The sequence below is a fragment of the Carettochelys insculpta genome, chromosome 6 (assembly GCF_033958435.1).
Source record: "Carettochelys insculpta isolate YL-2023 chromosome 6, ASM3395843v1, whole genome shotgun sequence".
Lineage (NCBI taxonomy): Eukaryota > Metazoa > Chordata > Testudines > Carettochelyidae > Carettochelys > Carettochelys insculpta.
In genome coordinates, this window is record NC_134142.1 from 50257313 (window position 1) to 50277330 (window position 20018).

The 20018-nt window shown below is 42.4% G+C and overlaps 1 protein-coding gene across 1 annotated transcript in view; it reads right to left on the minus strand.

Moving 5' to 3' along the window:
* Window positions 1-15893, minus strand: part of COCH (cochlin) — a 34690-nt gene extending 18797 nt beyond the window's left edge. Inside the window, exons 1-3 of the mRNA XM_074996908.1 lie at window positions 15648-15893; window positions 15487-15531; window positions 4676-4832 (exon numbers count right to left, since the gene is read on the minus strand). Coding sequence (XP_074853009.1) covers window positions 4676-4832; window positions 15487-15531; window positions 15648-15672 — 227 coding nt within the window. The 5' untranslated portion in view covers window positions 15673-15893. The remainder of the gene's footprint in view (window positions 1-4675; window positions 4833-15486; window positions 15532-15647) is intronic.
* Window positions 15894-20018: the final 4125 nt, after the last annotated feature.

The window sequence follows — 20018 nt, forward strand, 5'->3', positions numbered from 1 at the left end:
GATTAATTTAATGTTTCAATGTTAGCTTGGACTCAGTTCCTCATACCTTGCTGGACCCATCCTCAGCAGGTCCCCCTCCATTCCCCATGACAGAGGTATACCTTTTATTGTCCAGTCAGAATGAGGTTAGAGATAATCACCTGTTCTGTAGCTTCACAGTAATTAGAAGTATTAAAAAGAAAGGAAGGATTTCATATGATGACCAAAAGGAGAAAAAAAAATAAGTGACAGCATAGGGAATTACCAGGAGTCACTTTCTACAATTATTGCACATGTCCAATAGTGTCACTCTAGCAAGTAGTCCACTGAAAAAAAAAGTCTTTTCCATACACTTGTGTACTATTAACCTTTTCAGTCTACAGTACTGTACTCTACTGTACTTACACACTCAGCCCTCGCTATACTGAGCGCAATTGGTTCCCAACTTTCTGCTCGTAGGTGCAAACTCATAAGAGGGACATTAAATTATCACTAAAATGCATGTAAAAGTCTCTGCTTGGTTCCTTGTGCTCCTAATTCAGGAAAGGAGTGGCATCATGTGGTGCTGCTTTTGAAAGGTAAGTAAATCTTGGGTTGGCGGGGGCGGGGGAGTTGCTGAGGGTTAAAAGCTGGGGGCAGTTTGGGGCCATGAGTGGGAGGGAAGGTTAAAATCTGGTGGTGGTTCCGGTGGAGGCTTGTTCCTCCAGGCTGCACCAGCGGTACCTGTGGGGGGTGCATCGAGCCGGGGGATTCGGAGACCAGGCTGTGGTGGGTGTTGGGAGCAGCCCAGGGCTGCAGGTCTCGCCGCCCCGGGCCAGGGAACCCGCAGCTGGTTCATATAAGTGGAGGAAGTTCACTCGCATACTGAACAAAGGTAAATGTGTGTCCCCCTCATTTTAGTGAGTGCTTGCAAGTAAACTACTCGTTAAATGAGGGATGAGTGTGCTCACTAAAAAGCAAACAAATTATTTGGGTAACTTTCAAGAAATATAGACAATACTATTGTACTGCAAGTAGATTCCTCTACACACTGGGATTTCAAAAAGAGTTCACTGCCTCGGTAGAGGGTAGCGTACTGCCCCTTGCCTGGCTCTGATTGATAGTACGTTGGGAGTCTGAATTTCCCATGCACAACCTCTCCCTGGTCATGCTTTACAAGGTGGAGTGGTATTCAACCTAAAAATATAAGCACAAGTACTAAAGAAATAATTTACTTTTAGAAATGAGAATTAGCATGTAATTGTTGGGTTTGAAGCTGGATTATTCTGCAGAAGCTATGCCAGTGCCATTAGTATGTCATGTGAGATGGAGTGGGGTGTTGGGTTTGTTTTTTTTTAAAGTTTACATACATGGAATTTATAGATTGAGAGATGCAGCATTGAAGAATGCTTTATTAAAGAAGAGAACTGTGTAGAAAACCAAGCACAAACAAGTCTGGTTTTGCCTATCCCTGCTCCATTATGATGCACTGAGACACCCTCAAACTTTTATCAAATTTTCTGCTTGTTGTAATCGATACTACCACTACCAGCACTGGGGTTTGAACTTGAGATTGCTAAGGATAATTGCATGATCTTGAGCAAAAACTTTATTGCTTAGCTGGAAAAGATGTAGATAGAATCATAAAATACTAAAACTGGAGAGGACTTTGAGAGGTCATCAAGTCCAGTCCTCCGCCCTCATGGCAGGACCAAGTATCATCAATATCATCCGTTAAATATTTATACGACCCGATCTTAAATATCTCCAATGATGGAGATTCTGCAGCCACCCTAGGCTATTTGTTCCAGTACTCAACCACTGAGTGTTAGGAAATTTCTTAATGGGCTTGTCTACACTACCACCCTCCTTCGAAGGAAAGATGGTAAGTAGGGTGTTGTGAGTTTACAAATGAAGTGCTACGCTGCATATGCAGCACTTCATTAAGCAAATTCCTCCCCCCCCCCCCCGCGGCAACTTCAAAGTTTTAAATTTCAAAGTACCTGCTTGCGTCTAGCTGTGGCTCACCTGCCAGTACTTCAAAGTTGCCCCAGCACTTCGAAGTACCGGCGGGTGAGCCGCAGCTAGACGCAAGCAGGTACTTTGAAATTTAAAACTTTGAAGTTGCCGCAGGGGGGGGGGAATTTGCTTAATGAAGTGCTGCATATGCAGCGCAGCACTTCATTCGTAAACTCACAACACCCTAATTACCATCCTTCCTTCGAAGGAGCATGGTAGTGTAGACAAGTCCAATGTCCAGCCTAAACCTCCTTTGCTGCAATTTAAACCCATTGCTTTTTGCTCTATCATCTGAGGCTAAGGAGAATAAATTGTTCTCCTTCCTCCTTATTACACCTCTTTAGGTATTTGAAAGCTGCTATCATGTGCCTTCTCAGCCTTCTCTTTCCAAACTAAATAAACCCAGCTCTTTTAATCTTCTCTCGTAGGGTCATGTTTTTGAGACCTTTAATAATTTTAGTTGCTTTTCTCTGGACCCTCTCCAACTTCTATGCATCTCTCAAATTTGTGGTGGCCACAACTGGACACAGTACTCCAATTCAGGCTTAATTAGTGCAGAGTAGAGAATAAGTAGTACTTCTCATGGCTTGCTCACAACTCTCCTGTTCGTGCAACCCAGAATCATGCTTGCCCCCCGCCTTTATTTTTTTTTTTTAAAAAAACAATGGTGTCATGCTGTTGACTCTCATTCACTATGACCCATAAATGCCTTTCTGCAGTACTTTCCTAGGGAGTCAGTTACCACTTTGTATTCATGACATCGACTGTTCCTCTCTCAGCACAGTACTTTGTATTTGTCCTTATTGAACTTCACCCTATTTTCCTCACACCTTTTCTGACCCTATCCTCAAAAGCACTTGCAACCCCTCCCAGCTTGATATTACGTGCAAGCTTAATTGTATTCTCCATGCCATTACCTAAATTAATTGTTGAAGAAGATATTTAACAGAACTGGCCCCAAAAGCGACCCTGGTGGAATTCCACTTGTTATTCCCTTTCAGCATGACTGTGATCCATCAATAACTACTCTCTGTGAATGGTTATACAAACAGCTATGCACCCACCTGATAGTAGCTCCATCTAGGTTGCATTTCCCTAGTTTACTGATAAGGACATGTGATACTGTATCATATTCTACACACCACAGAGGGACAAAGCTTCACGTGGTCATAATACAGTTTTAGTGAAGAAAGAGTATATAAACAGAAACAAAGTATATTAAACTGTGGGGGAAAAAATGTCCGATGTCCACAAAGGTTTTTTTTAGCTGCAAGAAATGCTGCTCTTAAGAATCATATTACTGGAAATAGGCAAAAGAACATTATAGTTACTCTGTTTAACTTAGGCACTCAGACAGTATGTTAGCGCATAGGTGGATTCAAGGCCCAATAAATTTCTAACATGCATTAGTAACTCGAAGTAAGAACATATTGCTGTTGGATAAGCACAATAATTTGGTATCAGAAAAAACAGAATTTATATCTAGGGAATTCAGAATTTTGTTCCAGCATATTGTTACTACTGATTGTAGCAGTTAATACTTTGAGTAGCTTCTCACTATATTATGTTCAGTGGCAAGTATAGGCAGGACTGGGGTCTTAGATTACAAGTAATAAATTTTAGTATTCAAAGTAGTCCAGGCCTTCTGAAGTGAGTAGGAATCTGGTTTGCCTATAAACTTGAAGTAAGTACCTTTTATGGAATTTCAAAATCTTTGACAGAAATCTATCCTACCAATATTGTTAATCACTTTCAGTGGGAGAAATCCTTCTTTAAAGGTTTATCACCTAGATGATCCAAGTTTTAATGCCAAGAGCTACACAGTGCACAGAAATTACATCACAGTTTGAGTAATTTTGTTTTAAGATCATAACTTGCCACATTTCCTAACTTCCATAATTACCTTTAAAAGGAACCAAATTCTTTTTAAAAATTACACTCAAAATACTAAAACATTTCTAACTCACGCTAAATACTAGCAAACCCAAATAGTGACAATAATTTAGAATATATTCAAAATCCCTTTTTGGCTATCCAAACACCCAAATTCATGGGAAAATTTTTGCAGTGACATAAGCGGTGGTATAAATTACACATCAACCGTTGCTATGCAAACAAACGTGGCTGGGAAAACAAATAGTAAGTGGTAAAGTAATATAACAACTCTGATCTTGTATGCTGCATGCAGTAAATTTATCCTGACCATTGTTGTACCAGCTTACTTGAGGACTGAAATTGATTTGAGCAGTGTTGGGAATGGTGTGGCATAAGAAAATATGAGAGAGGAAGCCTGTTTTATTTTTTATCTTCCAACTTTTCAGGGTATATTCTCCTCACTTCCACCTCCTATTTACATAAAAATTATACTCATCATACATCAATTGGCAGGCTAGCTCAAATTATGTTACTTAAACATTTACACCAGTTTTAAGTGCACCTGTCTAGCAATATTGTCACTGCTGAATTTGCCCAAAATGCTTCAGAAAAGTTCTACCTACTTACTCCAAGTTACATTTGTCCTGAAGTCTTTTAATGACATTTTTTTCCATTTATTTGTTGGTTGTTTGTTTTTGAGAATTGCCAGGAACATCAATAATGCAGACGGCAGTAAACTGAAAAATATACAACTGTGTGTGTGTATATTAGTTAAATTTTTAAATGTTTCCTTGCCATCTTGATTAGTGGTCTTCTAGCTTACCTGTGAATGGCAGCTCCACAGATGCTGGAAAGGGAAGCGTAAACTACATTCCCAAAGACATTGAACTCCCATAGTGGACAGTCTGCTGGACAGACAACATCTGCTTTCTCCTTTCTGAGATCAGCTCCCCTTGTAAGGCATGTGATGGTAGTGGGGGCTAAAGAGGAAAAGAAAAATTTGAGCTCTGAGGCTTGAGCAGACTATTAAAATTAGTCTGGAGGATAATCTTCAAACTAACTACTCTACCTCAGCTTAAAGCACACATTTTCATTTGAAATTAAGTTACATCCTTTTCATCTTATGCTCCAGTTTGGCTTTAAGGATTTGACAGTGAGATGACAGCGAAGATTCTCCTTTTTTTGTTTCACAATAATGTTGGAAAAAAAGCAAAAAAACCCACAAAATTATCAAAAGCACTGAACTACATCCAGCAGAGGGCAACATAGTGAAAAGCTGGAGGGGAGCGGAAGAGAAAGGCAACAGCAATGCAAAGCAGCAGATCTCTCTATGGCTCAGACATATGAGCTGAAGAAAGGCTGCTAAGAGCCAGCGAACCTCCAAACATGGACAGCTCTGTCCAGGAAAGAAATGGGGTCAGGGATGATCCTCTGGACAGTCTTCACCTAACGATCCGAGATGGAATTCACGAGGGAAGTTGACAGTGGCACCATTTTCACTTCACTGCAATCCCATTAAGACTACCAGAAAAAATGAGACCAGTGCGATGGGGTTAAATAGTCCTCAGTCTGCATCAACAATGCTACCTATTTCTAGGACATAGGGATCTCTGCCATGGAGAGTATGAGAGAGACAAGATAGATGAGGTAATAGCTTTTAACGGAACAATTTCAAATCGGTGAAAGGTCTGAGCTTTGAACTTCATGGAGATTAGTACAATTAACTGAAGCTGGTTTTAGTCAGTTGTTTAAAAAAAATCACCACCCTTAAAGGACAAAGGACAGTGAAAACAAATCAACCACAGATTCAACAGATATGAATAAAATGTAACGCAGTGAAGTGAAAACTTTGTATTTGTCTTTGACTGTGATTTTGAAAGCCACCTCAGGGAGTCAGCTACCTAGTTTGCAGTGGAAGGGTGTCTCTTATTTGTGTTTTTTCTATTGTTAGTACACACATTTTCTCTTCTAGAAACTTTTAACAGACAGTACATTACCTTTTGTGTAATAGCTAAAATACAATGTTAAGCATTAAAATTAGCATTTACAAAGCAATTTACTTAAACGTTTAAACAATAAAGTTTAAAGGCAAGCATAACATCCAATATACTGTCAGTTACTATAAACTGTTCCCTGTACAAGATTATTTAGTTGTTTGATTAATTTAAGCGACTCATTCACCAGAACATTTATTTCATGTCAGACAATGCAAATAGCTGTATTCTTTGGGAATGTTTACAATATACTGGATTTACACCAAATATATTCCCACTCTCTAAATTCCCAAATACAGCTGTATACATCACAAGTATCTAAAGCTATTTTGCAGAGAGAGTTTTCCATTATGTAAGTATACAGAGAGATAGCCAAGTTATTTTACAAGATATTTCCATATAATGCAACTGGACGGTCAAATGACTTAACTGGATATAGTGGTCTGAGATGGTATGCCATATTAGCACTTCTATTTTATCTCCAATGTCTGCAAGGTTTATTGTTGTATTAAAACTCAAAAATACTACTTGTGAATGGGTGAAGAAATATATGAGCATCTCCAGTCCTCTCAATATGCTGTATAATGGTAACTCTGAAATATCATGATGGCTACATAAAGAGGCAAGCTTTCAAAACTGAAAATCAAAGTCAAAACAGATGTAACTATATTGTGTGAGAAGTTACCATGACTGTATGTGGGAGTATGGCAATTAGTCATGCAACGTAGGGTCACTCCTGTGCAAACATTTTTGCATGAGGATCAGGCCTAGTTCTTTTGAACTGTGGGTATTAAATGTGTAACATCATTAACTATTCTATCCCCAGCCAATGTAGCATATCCAACTAGTGTAGGAGTGTGACCAGTGTGGGATTTTTTTTCCCCCAAGAGCGACACCATTTCTTCCTCGCAAATCTTACCCTACAGGATACTGATTTTGAACTCCTAATAGCAGACCTCGCCTCTGACATCTTTGCAATTTTTCCCCCTCCACGTTAACTACTGTGTCACCAGCTATTTAGCCTACATGCCTAAAATGTAGAACTTCTCTTAGCATGAAGAGAAAAACCATATTAATTTGGCTCCAAACAGATTCACTGATTACAATGCCAGAACGAACGATTGTGATCATCTAGTCAGACCTCCTTTAGGCTACTGAACTTCCCTAATAACTTCCTTTAGCAGACTAAATAGTTCTTCCTCAGTTTCATCTACCCAGAGCCGCAGAGGTTTTGGGTAGGGCTAGGACTGACTCTGTAACTGAGGCCCCTCAGCTTGAGAAGTGGCCCATGTGGAGAATGGGTGCTTTGGAGAATGAACTCACTCTCCACTCTGGGCACTGTGTCCTGGGCATCACAGAGGGTCCCCTGGGCCAGATTTCAGTGCACCTGGTTACAACACCACTCACTTTTGAGGTCCTCTCAAATGGTAGGTGTAGGGGCAAACATCCTTTTTCTCCTTTCAGTGGCTCTCACCCACCATTCATAGTTGCAGCAAAGGTCATGGGATAGTATTGCTAAAAGTGCTTTATCTTGGGCTCACAACAAGTAGTTATGGTTTTCATTAGCCTATTGAATATGTTGCGTGGTAGTAAAACCAACCAGAAAGTTAAATGTTTTTCATCTCATTTACTATGTTATATAAAAATTTTATTTGATATTTTTATCATTTGACAGCAAGGGCCTTATTTTCAAAACAGCAGAAGCACCAGTAACAGAAAAGCAGGAGTGAGATAACTTGTCTGGATATTTCTGAGTGCAACTATCACATTTAATCAGAGTAGCTATATGTATCAGACAGGCATACAGTTGTTTGTGTTTTTGAAGATGAGCCTTGGCACCTACTATTTTGAAAATTAAACCCATAATAGGAGATACTTACAAATGGAGGAAGGAGTGAAGTGAGGACTTCAAAGCTTCATGAAATCCTTTTAAAAATACACTTTATTTGTATATTTATGATTTTTTAAGTTAACATCTTATTGTGTTTCTGTAGGGCATCTTCTCCTATAAGCTCTTCAGGGCAGGACCTTTTAAAATGTTTTTCTGGTACAAAACCAAGCATATTGTTAGTCTTAATAAATAATTCTCTGGAAGAGACAGCCACAGCACTTAGATTCAGTACTCCACTCGGGCTACTTCTTGGTTTCAGATATTATACTTACATTGGGTCACAGCCCAAGCCACAGGGTATTAAAATTCAGAAAGATCATGCCATTTAACTCACAAATATTTCCAGTGCATAAGGCAATTGTATTTGAACAAACAAGTTAAGCTTCATCCAGATTTTTTTTTAAATAAAGGAAACAATTTTATCTCTGCAAATAGTTTCATATGATTTTCAGATTAAATAGTAGTAGGTCCAAAAATGACTAAGTATTTCTAGGAAAGCAGACAGCTAAAATAAAATCAAGTGCATATGGCAATGAGGGTCCATGATGTACAGAATTGTCTTCAGGCTGAGAGAATTGCCTCTTTTTTGTTACAGTCACAACAATACACTCATCCGTCGCCTTTAGTATCAATGTGAACCACATACAGTTTCAGGAGCAGATGAGGCATGTGGTATGGCAGAGTGGTTTAAGTAGACACCTGGATGTCCAAACCTCTATTATTCCCATTTCCCTTGCTAACTGGCTAATAAGTCATAGGATTATCTAATTGTTAGAGGTGCTGGGCAGTAAAGCCCCAGCTTCCACTGAAATCAAATACTTTAGGAATTCAGGCCATTTTTCATTCTCAGTTTTTTGTATATATAAATTGGAGACAAATACTTGCCAACTTCAAAGCAGTATTGGAGCAGTGGGAACGAAGCAATTAGCATTCACAAGGATCACTGAATCTGTAAGTGCTATACAAATCCTCAGTGCTGTCACTAATAAGGGTTTCCCCAGTTTCCCTTCTCCAATGATCTCACTCATGTAAAGATGCCACTGCACCCCTCACTATAAGACAGAAACTAAAAGGTCTTTTCCTTTGAACGTAACGTATAGTCTAGTCTCTTCTTTGTGCCAGCCCATTGTGTGCAAGGCTGTAGAGCTAGTCTGTCCCTTATTTTAAGATCATCTTAGGGAAGTAGTGAAATCTTCTAATAGGTTGAATCATCAATTCATGGCTATGTAACATTGCCTGGTGTCGTGAGGCTGATGTAACCTGATAGTCCCTTGCCTCTCATTTTTCACATCTTTATAATCTATAGAAAATTCAGCAGTTTGAGTATCTTTCTGAAATTCACATTATTCTTATTTGCAAGCAATTAAACTGACTCCTGCTGCATGGGCTAATTTAGGTATCAGTACAAGGACCTTGTATTCAAATCATATATTGAGGTGTACAGTTGGTATCCCTAAGAGCTACCTCTCCACAGACTGCTGTGCAGCTACAGAGCCATTTCACAGGGTACCTTAGCGCTGGTGGCTGAGCGAGAACAGTCTGCGCCCGACACGTGCAACACAGTAATGATTTTGGGGCACAGAAGATGGATCAAAAGGCTCAAGATGCTCTGGCTCTCTTTTTCCTAGGAAGTGTTATGCATTTCTTACATAGCCGTTCTCCCATTCAGTCCCACTCCTTTCCTAGGTCAGCAGAACTGCATCACTTCTAGTGGTAGGAAGGATTCTGCAGCCACAAGTATGGGTGCTGGATCTGTAAGGTCTAGTAAGTTTTTCTCTACTTGTAGTCTACAATTGGACATTTACAACATAAACATAACTGTAACTTGGTGGCAATGTTCTTCTCCATAATTAATTTAGAAATGAATAATCATATCGACCTGATGCCAAAGCTTTTACTTTGTTAATTTCACAGCCAAATTTAACATTGAGAATAAAGCCTGTTCAAATGCATTAACATTTGAAACGTGGAAAGGTCATTGTAAATATTTTTTGCTTTGACTTACCTGTGCATAGTTTAATTGCAAATGATTGATAAGGTAGAAATATGCTAATGAAAATAGCGGTTACTCATAATTTACACCACCCAGAACTTTTCACTTGATCCTCATTCAATTTCTGAATTAATTTGATAGAACTTTCCCTTAATTTCACAAAAAAGTTGTGATATGGCAATTTGAAAACCTAGACCCGAAATCGAATGTTGCAAGACAAAATCCTGTCTTGCAGTTTATAACAGAGCCCTTTCCTGCCTTCTCAAGTTCCCATATAGACTCCCAGTACCAACTGAATAAAGGAGTTGGCCTTAAAAACCTTCAAGGAAATTACTGCACTCCCACTCGCTTGTGGCTTGTACATACACTATATTTCACAGAAACATGACACCTCAAACTGTCTTGTGGAAACACACTCATATTTTCCCTTGATTTAATGGAGAATGTTCCATGTAGAAAGATAAGGATGGATTGTCTTGCTTCAGTGATGGACCTACAAAAGAAGAGGGACAATCTATTACCAAGGCATGTTGAAATCTGTCTTCTTTCCTATGACATCCATCATGTAACCACTCCACAGGTTTCAATCACTCTGCGACTCAAGTACTGCTCAACACCAACTGGAAAGAGTGTGCAGATGGTGTCAGGAATCTCTGGATTCTTGTACATGCTTTTAGATGAGACCTCACATGTCTGTCAGAGTGCAACTACTGCATCGGACCACAATATTGTGAAATGTGCAGATGCCATGAAAGGAATAATGTATATAGATAGAATTTGAACTCATATTCTTAGAGAATAACTCGCTAGTTTAGTCTCTAGTAAGTAAGTTATGATCGTGAATAAGAAATTTGGAGGAGATAATTAGGTGCATAAAAAACAATTACTTGAAATCCCTAATCTTTGATAACCTTATTACTGTTTTCACTATATCTAAGGGCTGTAAAGTAAAGTAAAATGCTGTCCTGATTTACAGGATGGAACATTTAGGAACAGCAGGACTGGAAATTCTGTATGTTCAGTAGATAAGGGGCTGGACACTGCATGGACACACTGAATATCTGGGCATTGCTCTGTGCCGGCACAGAGGGAGTGAAGCCAAAAGAGTCAGAAGGCAGTGCTTGTGCTGTTAGAGGCTCGTAGTTTCAGAGAGCTGACTGACAGTGGGCACAGATACAGCTGCTTCTTGATAAAGGCAGGCAGTGGTGAGGAGCTTCCTAACCCATGTGTAACCTTCCAAGCTCTTCCGTGCAATATTTCCCTAAATTACTAAACAGTTCTCCTAGTTATTACTGCAAAAAAACAAACAACTTTCACACCACTTTTGGATAAGAATTACTGAATGTCTAAAGGGCATCTACCACAGGCAAATGGGGGGGGCTCTGTTGCCCTGCATAGCTTGGGTATAGGAGAGAGCAGACAGTCCCAATATATTTACGGAACAGTTTCACTGTAAACTCTTAAAAGACCAGGGATTACAAAGAGTGAAACAACAGAGTAATATCACTGCTTGTGCTGGCTTTTATTATTTTTTTACTGCAAGAACAGTGAAACTGGAGTTTTCAGTTGCCTTTTTTGCCTAGAGCCTTGAAACATACGCAGATAGAGTCCTACAGATCTTGTCCATACTGGGAAAATGCACCATTTCAGAAAATGTGTTAACACAATTATACTAATACAGTGTTAAAACACAATTTTTCCTGAGCATGGACAAGGTTTTAAAAAAAAGTATTAATGACTATGGTCACGGCTATGCTGGTTGAGGGTTATTTCTCTCGTTTCCTTTTGAACAGTCTAGGGCTAACTAAGACCAGCTAACAGATTATCAAAACGCACAGATGTTTCCAGGATTGAACAGCTATAGTTAGTCACTCTCATTTTTTGGGTCTACAGGCTAATGAAGTTTCCATTGAAATGAGCTGAAATATTTCTATGGATTTCAATGGGAGTAGAGTCAAGAGTGAAAATTTTGAAAGCACTTAAGTGATCTGGGAGCCTAAATCCCTTTGACTTTGTGAAACTTATGTGAGGTTCTTCTGTTACTTCTGAAAATGAGATGTAGTTTTGAAAGTGTTACCCCAAATCTCTGATGTGCTAACACAGGGGTCTCCAACCTGCAGTTCTGGGGCTGCAAGTCTCTCTTTAAGGAGTTCTTTGTGGCTCCCAGTGCTATAACTGCAAAGTTAAAAAACAACCCACACACAAACTTATTATTTTTGATAAACAGTGAACACCTAAAAGCCCAAAAATGAACTACTCATATGTGATCTTGAAACATCGAATAACTCCCCCTAGTGTCATCCAGGTAGAGAGAAGGCTCGGCAGTGAAAGTTAAGAACACAGTGGCACAAAAGCACACACAAAGTGTGAGGAAGTAGAGTATGTAAGAAGTTTACGAACTTCCTGCTGTAAACATTTATTGCATTATAAATCACTGTGTGTGCACTGTTCTTAAAATAGGAGTTACAAAAATGTATGGTTTGATATTATTTATTAAGGGCTATCTTGTATTCACATGTATTGTGGCTCTTGAATTACTGAATTTTTTACCCAATTGGGGGGGGGAGGGAAAAAAAAAAAAAAAAAAAAAAAAAAAAAAGGCTCTTCTTGCTATTTTGGTTGCTGGCACCTGTGCTCATATCATATGGGCCACAAGGACACAGAGCTGTACTCCCAAGCAGCTCCATGCTAATGAGCAATCTGGCAATTGCAAATGGCTGCTCATTAGCATAATCACATGGCTAATTAGCATGGCCATATGAGATTTCACTCTCAGCAGAGGGGGCTGCTGGCAGTAAAGAGGCAGTGTGGATGTGCCTCTGTCGGCTAAATCCTCTGTTGCCTGGGCAGATAAGTGACTGATGACTGGGGGGGGTTTAGCCGGCAGAGGCACGTCCACACAGCCTCTTTACTTCTAGCAGCCCCCTCTGCCAATGACAAAATCTCACACTTGCATGCCTAATTAGCCATGCAATTATGCTAATGAGCAGCCATTTGCAATTGCAAGACTACTCATTAGCATGGAGCTGCTGGGAGTACAGCTCCATGTAGACATGGCCATGGTGAGTCAGTATGGCTGCAGAAATATTTTTAAACATTTTCATTTTTGAATGAATACAAATTTTATTACTACCTTTTGAAAAACTATTTAAAGCAAGCATAAGAATGGCAATTTAGTTTATGCCCTATGTTCCTTCAATATCATTTTAGTTGCTTTCACAGGTACCTTTAATTTACAGGACTTTAGCCCAGTTAGGAAGGATCCATTGTTCCCTGCCAGTGTTGCAAGTTGTTTTATCTTTTGGATGAACCTGTGAAAGAAACAGGCAAAATTGAGCCTGGTTTAGGTTCTACATTACAGCCTACTTCTGAGATCTTCAGTACAGATTTGTATCTAGGAAGTGCACAGCAAGTCATCATACTAACATCAAAGAGTTTGCCAAAAGTTAAAACAAACAAGCCAACTAAACCAGACATAGCAAATTAAATTCTTATATATAAAAATTTGAAGTTGCTCACCTTTTGGGGTCAGGATGGTTTCTGTGCCCAGGAGTTCTTTGCTGAATAGGAGGGATTCCAGCTCCCTTCTTTTGCCCTTACTTCTCAGCCGTTAATTGAAGGACTGGGGAAGTTTCATTTGGGAACGTGATCCCCAAGACGAAGTGGCTTCACTTCTTAGTTGCTCAACTGATTTTCTTTCGTTAGTTTTTCTACTGCCATGTGTCCACTTGGATGTGACTCTGGCTCAGTGGAGTCCCCGTTCCCAACAGCAGACTTCCACTCATCTGTGACACTGTCAATATGCTCCTTGGGCACTTTCTCTATGTTTCTTTCCTTCCAGGGTAAAATCATGGCAGAACAGGCTTGAAGTGTTTGCACTGATTCTTACAGTCAGACTCACAACTTGTTTGGTGGTTGACAGAAGTTTCCTCTGAGCTCTGAGAGTTTCTGTCTCTCTCACATACACACACACACACACACACACACACAGACACCCATGGAGATGTCAACTACCGTACACATTACAAAGGACTGCTTTCCTTTCTTTGATGCTGGTAATCGTCTCAGGCAGGACAATTAACATCCCTCCCCACCTCTCATCCCCTTCCTTCTATCCTATTTGATTTGTCAGTTTTTATTGCCCTCCCCCCCCACTTTTTGGTCCTCTATACTTATATCAGTCTGTATTGGAAATGAAACTGATGTGAAGAAGTGGGTCTGTCACATGAAAGCTCATCACTGAATAAGTCATTTTATTACATTTACCGTTCAGTTTGTTACACTATAGAGACTTCTGAAAAAACTTTCCAGAGGAAAAAAAAAGTTTTCAAACTATTCTGTAACGATTTTTTTTTAAAAACGGGAAATACCACCCCTCTCCACTCTAACTCCTTCTGTGCTTCTCACCTTTTAAAGACAATTCTTGTTAGACAGCTACAAGTCTATGTTCTACTCTGGAAGAATTATGTCAAAATAACATGAAACCAACAAAGCAAGTATTTTATACAATTCCACTCAATCATTTTGCTTTTTGAGGTGTGCTAGCTCCCATTTTCGATCTCTCTATTAGCTGTTTATTTTATTCTTTAGTACCAAAAATGTACCTGCTAATACAACTAACAATAAAACAAAGATAAAAAAATACAAATATTTTTCTTGTGTGAATGCTTCCATATGCAAATTGTGTTTTGTTTATTTTATTTGGTGGGTAGAAGGGAGAGGATAATATAAGTTCCCAAAGAAGCACTGGTTATCAGTTATTCCACCACAAAGTCCTCTGTCACACTGGGTGCTATATCCCATTCCATGCTTCCTGCAGTTTATAAATTACAGGTGAAGCACTTTGACAATCGAGCTTCAAACAGAAATGCTGTTGTAGTCTTAACTCTGGAGCAGCTAGCAGTGGCTAAGCCAGGACAAAAAGAATAGCAGGTAGCATTTGAGCTCAACAAGATGTCCCGTGAGGTTTGAGATGTGAGAGTCCACCAATTTGGTTTTGTCTATTTGCGTGCTTAAACAGAATCCATCAATACCATAGGAAAAGCAACACCACATCCCTATTAACCTTTATATGAAGGGAAAGTCTACTGTGTATTCAGTCATTTCTTGCTTTAGCTCATAAATTCCATGTAACTAATTCATTAAAAAGTATTAGTTTCCTAGCACAGTTAAAATGAAAAAAAAAGATACCAACAAAAAAAACCCCAAAACCTTGCAGTGAGCTTGCAAAATGCACAATGTAAGACATGCTTCCTGTGTATTTGGTTTAACTTGCACTCGGGATAAGTATCACGGGGGTAGCGAAGTTAGTCTGTATCTTCTGAAACAAGAAATCCTGTGGCAGGAAACAGACTTAACATATCTTGGAGCATAAGCTTTTGAGGAGGTCTTTGCCCCTGAAAGCTTATGCTCCAAAATATCTGTTAGTCTATCAGGTGCCAGAGGATTTCTCCTTGTTTTTTGCACCTGGGATGTGACTATTAAGGTGGGGGAACAGTTTTTCTTACCCACAAACACTCATTACCCAATAAACACATCGGCTGCTCTGTAAGGCGCTACAGGACTGCTTGTTTCCAGAGAAGCCCTGTTCCATACAGGAAACCAATCTAACACATAAGTGAGCTCCCCGGGGTCAGCCACGCGTGTGTTCGGTAAGGGCCCAGCTCTCCCCGCCCCCGGTGTCACCCTGCTGGAGGGCAACGCCGGCTGCTGTAGAGGCGCCAGCCACGGGAGAAACAAGGGAGCTGCCAACTCACCCGAGCGGTCGCTGCCGCGCACGCCGCTGGCCAGCAGGAAGACACCTGGAAGCGAGACACAGAGGGCTTGAGGGGCGCTCCCGCAGCCGGCCGGGGCTAGGGCTGGCGGGGCGCCCTTCTCCAGGCCTGGGCTGGGCTGGGCGCGGCGAGGCGCTACCCACCTAGGAGCATCAGCACGGGAGACATGGCGGCGGCCGTGCGCGGGCACCTGCGGAGGGACGAGCACGTCAGGCTGGCGGCTGGAGTCCGGCCCGAGCCGCGGGGTGAGCGTGAGCGTGCACCTGCACCTGCACCTGCACCAGCTCCCGGCTGGGCTGGGCGGAGACCGGGCAGAGCCGCCCACCCGCGGGTGCTGCAGCACAGGTCGTCCTGGGACGCTGCTGCTGCTGCCGCCGCTGCCTGTGAGAGCGCTGCTAGCCCCGCGCGCGCTTTAAACCCCTCCACGAGCGCATGAGCACTGGGCGGGCGGGGCGGGAGCAGAGCCGGCCGGGCGGCCCCGCGGCTAAGTTGCCCGAGGGCAGCAACGAGCAGACGCGCCGGCCGGGCCTCTTCTCCCTGCACCTTCCACCCCCCCCGCTTTCGGGGTCCGGCAAACCCGCCCGGGAGGCGCGTCCCAGGCACCCGCGGGAAGCGGGTCGCTGGCGGAGCGACTGACTCCGCGACAGCGGAGCGCAGCTCGCCGCCCCAGCCCTTCGGCGACGGGGGACAAGGCGGCGAACTGCCCGGAGCACTCAGCGCTGGAGCTGGCGCCTTTCTCTCGCGCGCCTCCCTGCGCCCGGGGGAGGGTGGGGGGAGATTTTCCCTTGGGCTCGGGAGTCTCCGAGGCAGCCGAGTCCCATTTCTACCGCCCTGGGTCCGCTCGGCTCTTCCCAGCGGTACTACCCAGCCAGCAGAGGGAGCACTCCCTGCTCTCGGGCTCCGCCCCGCCACTCCACGCCACCAGGCAGCGAGCGGGCTGAGCGCCTTTGCACGGGTTCTTGCAGGCAGACGTGCCCGGAGAGCGGCAGATGTCAAGTTCGTCAGTGCCCCCGGCTGCGCTTTTTGCACACGCGCACCGCAAAAGCTCTCGCGTGATTCGTAGCTGTGTAAGTCCGCATCCGCAAAGGCAACGCGAAGCCCTCGTGGCACCTTATAGACTAACCGGTTTATTGGCGCAGCAGCCTTTGCGGGCAAGGACCCGCTTGCTCAGCGGCTTCTGCGCCAGTGACTCTGTTGTCCGGGGTGATTTGTAAACTCCTGAGGGGAGCGATTGCCTCTGATCTGCCTATTAGGCCGTCCCAGGCAAATCTTTTATAACCCAACGGCTCAAGCCAAGGCCGAGGCGCTGGGCCGCCGGTTACCGCCGCACAGCTTGGTGTCAATCGGGGCTCTCACGTGGCTGAGGAAATGCCGGGGTGGTTTGGCTTTGCAGGGGAAAGCGGCGGGTTTTTGTTTAGCTCTCGGGACAGTCCGTTGTGCAGTGAGCCCAGCTGCAACCCGGGCATATCCTGGCCGTCATTGCAAGCCCGAGGGTGCGGCGGAACCCCTGATCCCCGCACGTGTGTGTGCAATTGCAGCGGGGCAGGTGTGGCCTGGCGGAAAATGAATCGCTGATCGCCTCAAAGCCACGAGGCTAAAGTCCCCTCGGGCCGCCGGTAGAAGTGGCCAGGTCGCGGTTGTGATAAAACCTGGCGAAAGTGTGGTAAAACAGCCCAGCCGGCCCGCAGCATTGTCAGCGCTCGGCACAGAGGACGCATGGTAGTGCCAAGTGCAGAGCTGGTTAGCAGGCGGAGGTAGGGCCTGGGGTTTATTCTCAAGATTGGTGGGGAAGATCCCGACTATGCGTTTAGTAAACGGGGTTCATTTGCGTTGGGATTTACCATAGCAGTTCACCCCGGGGATGAAGTAACTAGGTGCGGACCGATGATTGAATGCAATATCAGATTGGATTTTCAACCCATCTAAACATAAACTGCAATTCCAGAGACCACTTAGTGTCATTAGGTTCAGATTAAGTCAGCGTCCTGTGGTGATCTGGTAGGATTTGCTGGCATGAGTAGGGGATTATCATAAAGTTAATACTGCAAGCATCTTTTCAGGAACATTTATTTGTACGAGGTTTTAAACAAACTGACTTTACCCACATTCCTGCTTCTTTAGCTGTTGCTGTCTATAACCACTCATGTGGCTGAGTATTAGCAACACAGTTTTTCCTAAAAACTGAAATTTAAAGTTGCACTTGTGAGTATGCACAGACATTAAAATAGTAATTAGCTTTGCAGGAGCATTTGAAGAAGAAAATTGATTGTAAGTGTTTTTACGCATATCCAATCAGTAAACAGAAATGGCAGCCTGGTTCTTTTGTGAGAAATCTAATCAACACATCTCGAATTTTAGATAATTGAATTTTTGTGAAATACATCAAATAATTTTGACTAACAAATACATCTGAGAAAAGGACAATCTGTTCACTGACATTTTGCAAATTGTGGGGGGAAAAAGGAAAATGTGATCAGATAACTGATTCTTCATTAATTATTTGTTCAACTCTACTGTCAGTTGTTAAATTGGAATTGTCTATTGACTGCCAAAACACGGGACTGACTCTGCCATCTGGTCTGATCACTCCAGAAACACATTTTTATGTTTGCAAGATTGCAGCCAGGAATCAGATGGGGGGAGGGGAGAGGTGGTACTCTGCAAAGTTCCACCCACAAAATAAACTCCTCTTACGGGAGACACCAGAATAAAATACTGCTGATTAGGCTGTGTAGATGTTCAAAATATCCTGGGCTCCTTGATCTTGGCTTCCCGATACGGGGCTTCACTATGTCTCTTGGCTCTGCTAGGCTCCTTCAGCTTGGGCTTTTCCTTAATGGGGAGTGAGTAATTGATGGCATTCCCCAGATTTACCCATTGAGGTGGCTCTCCCACTAAAGTGTGCCACTCTGTGATCCTCCCTGTCTGTTCCCAATAAGACATGAAATATTGAACAATGTTCACAGTTACACTGTGGTCGTCATTGGCCTCTGACTTAAGTCTTAGTTAAAATAAGTCAGTTCACATCTCTGAGTGATTTCAGTCTTTCTGCAGATTCACACAGACACTTATCTCTTGATTATACTGATATCCAACTACAAAATTAAGTCCATTAAAGTAGGTCCACATACAGCCACTGCAGTAATTAAAGTTGTGTTTCATAGCCCCACTTTGCTTTTTCTGTTGGCACTATTTTTCCTCACCAAAAGCACTTCCACCAAACTAGCTTTGCCTCTAACCCCACCACAGGACTGACAGCATTTACTTATAGAATATATCTAGTTCATTGTCCCCTGCTACATTTGTTGATGAATATATTTGGATTATTTCATGTGTGATGGATCATGTTTGCAGCCTGGATGATGTTATTCCTTTGTTCACTGACTCCCAAGCTGTAAGATTGTCCAAAATAATTCCTATACTACAGTAGTTCCATAAATTCCTCCTCCTGAATGTTAGATTACAGCACCATCAGGAACCATCTTGCCACACCCTGCCCATCTCATCTCACTGATGCCAAGAATGTTCAGATGGTATTTTTCATTTCTTGCAAAATCCGTGCCAGCTTTTCCATACTATACAAAGTCCCATGTGCCTCTCTTGTTACAGATCAAAATATGTCTTGAGATCTCAGCTTCCTTTTGGCTTTCATTGGGCTGTCATACTTAGGTTGTGCGTGCCATCTGCCTCTACTCTCCTCAAGTTTTGGTTTAACTAATCTGTTTTCCTTACAGTAAGGGTTTTACCTGAGTAGGTGGAAACCCAACTTCAGAAGCATCCTTTATTAATTTGGGCTTCATCTATAAGGCCTTTATTAACTAAACTTTCATTCTTCTTCCACTCAGCTTCTTTCACTCGGAAAACAAGGTCTTATGCTTCCAGTCATGCACTTCGCTGTTTTTCTTCCCCATTCTCCTTTCTCTGTTTCTCTCTCTCTTCCCTGACTTTGTCTCTTCTCTTCTTTAATCATTTCTTTCCCTGCTTTGTAAGGCTTCATTCCCATTGACTCTGTTCAGTCCACTAAAATTATTAGCAATCAAATGTGCAATTGAAACCTTTAAATGTCATCTTTAGATGTTAGCTTTAACACATTTGGAGGAGTCCAGACCTTTCAAAACCAGGAACCAGGAGGATGGAAATGGTTACGGTCCAGCAGCTGTATGGATTGTGGTCATGCTGGTGGGATGGCCCATTTCAGGCCAAAATAACTGAGAACCAGCAGGACAGAGCTATATCATCATTCCAAGACAGATTCCAAAAGAGATGCACTCGACAAGAGGCTGTATGGATTCCCGGGGGGCCATGGTACCCCAGCAGTGATAAGTCAATTGCTGATAAGTCATTTGGTGGATCCTCTGAAGGTGCTGGCAACCTGCATTGGAGCCCTAGCTTGAGAAGCCACTGAAATAATCTCAATTTAGCAAATCAGGGATTTACGGCACCTTTTCTTTGTGTTTGATCCAGTCTCAACCTTTCTCCCCATAGATCATGTCTCTCCCTGTCCTTTGTGAATT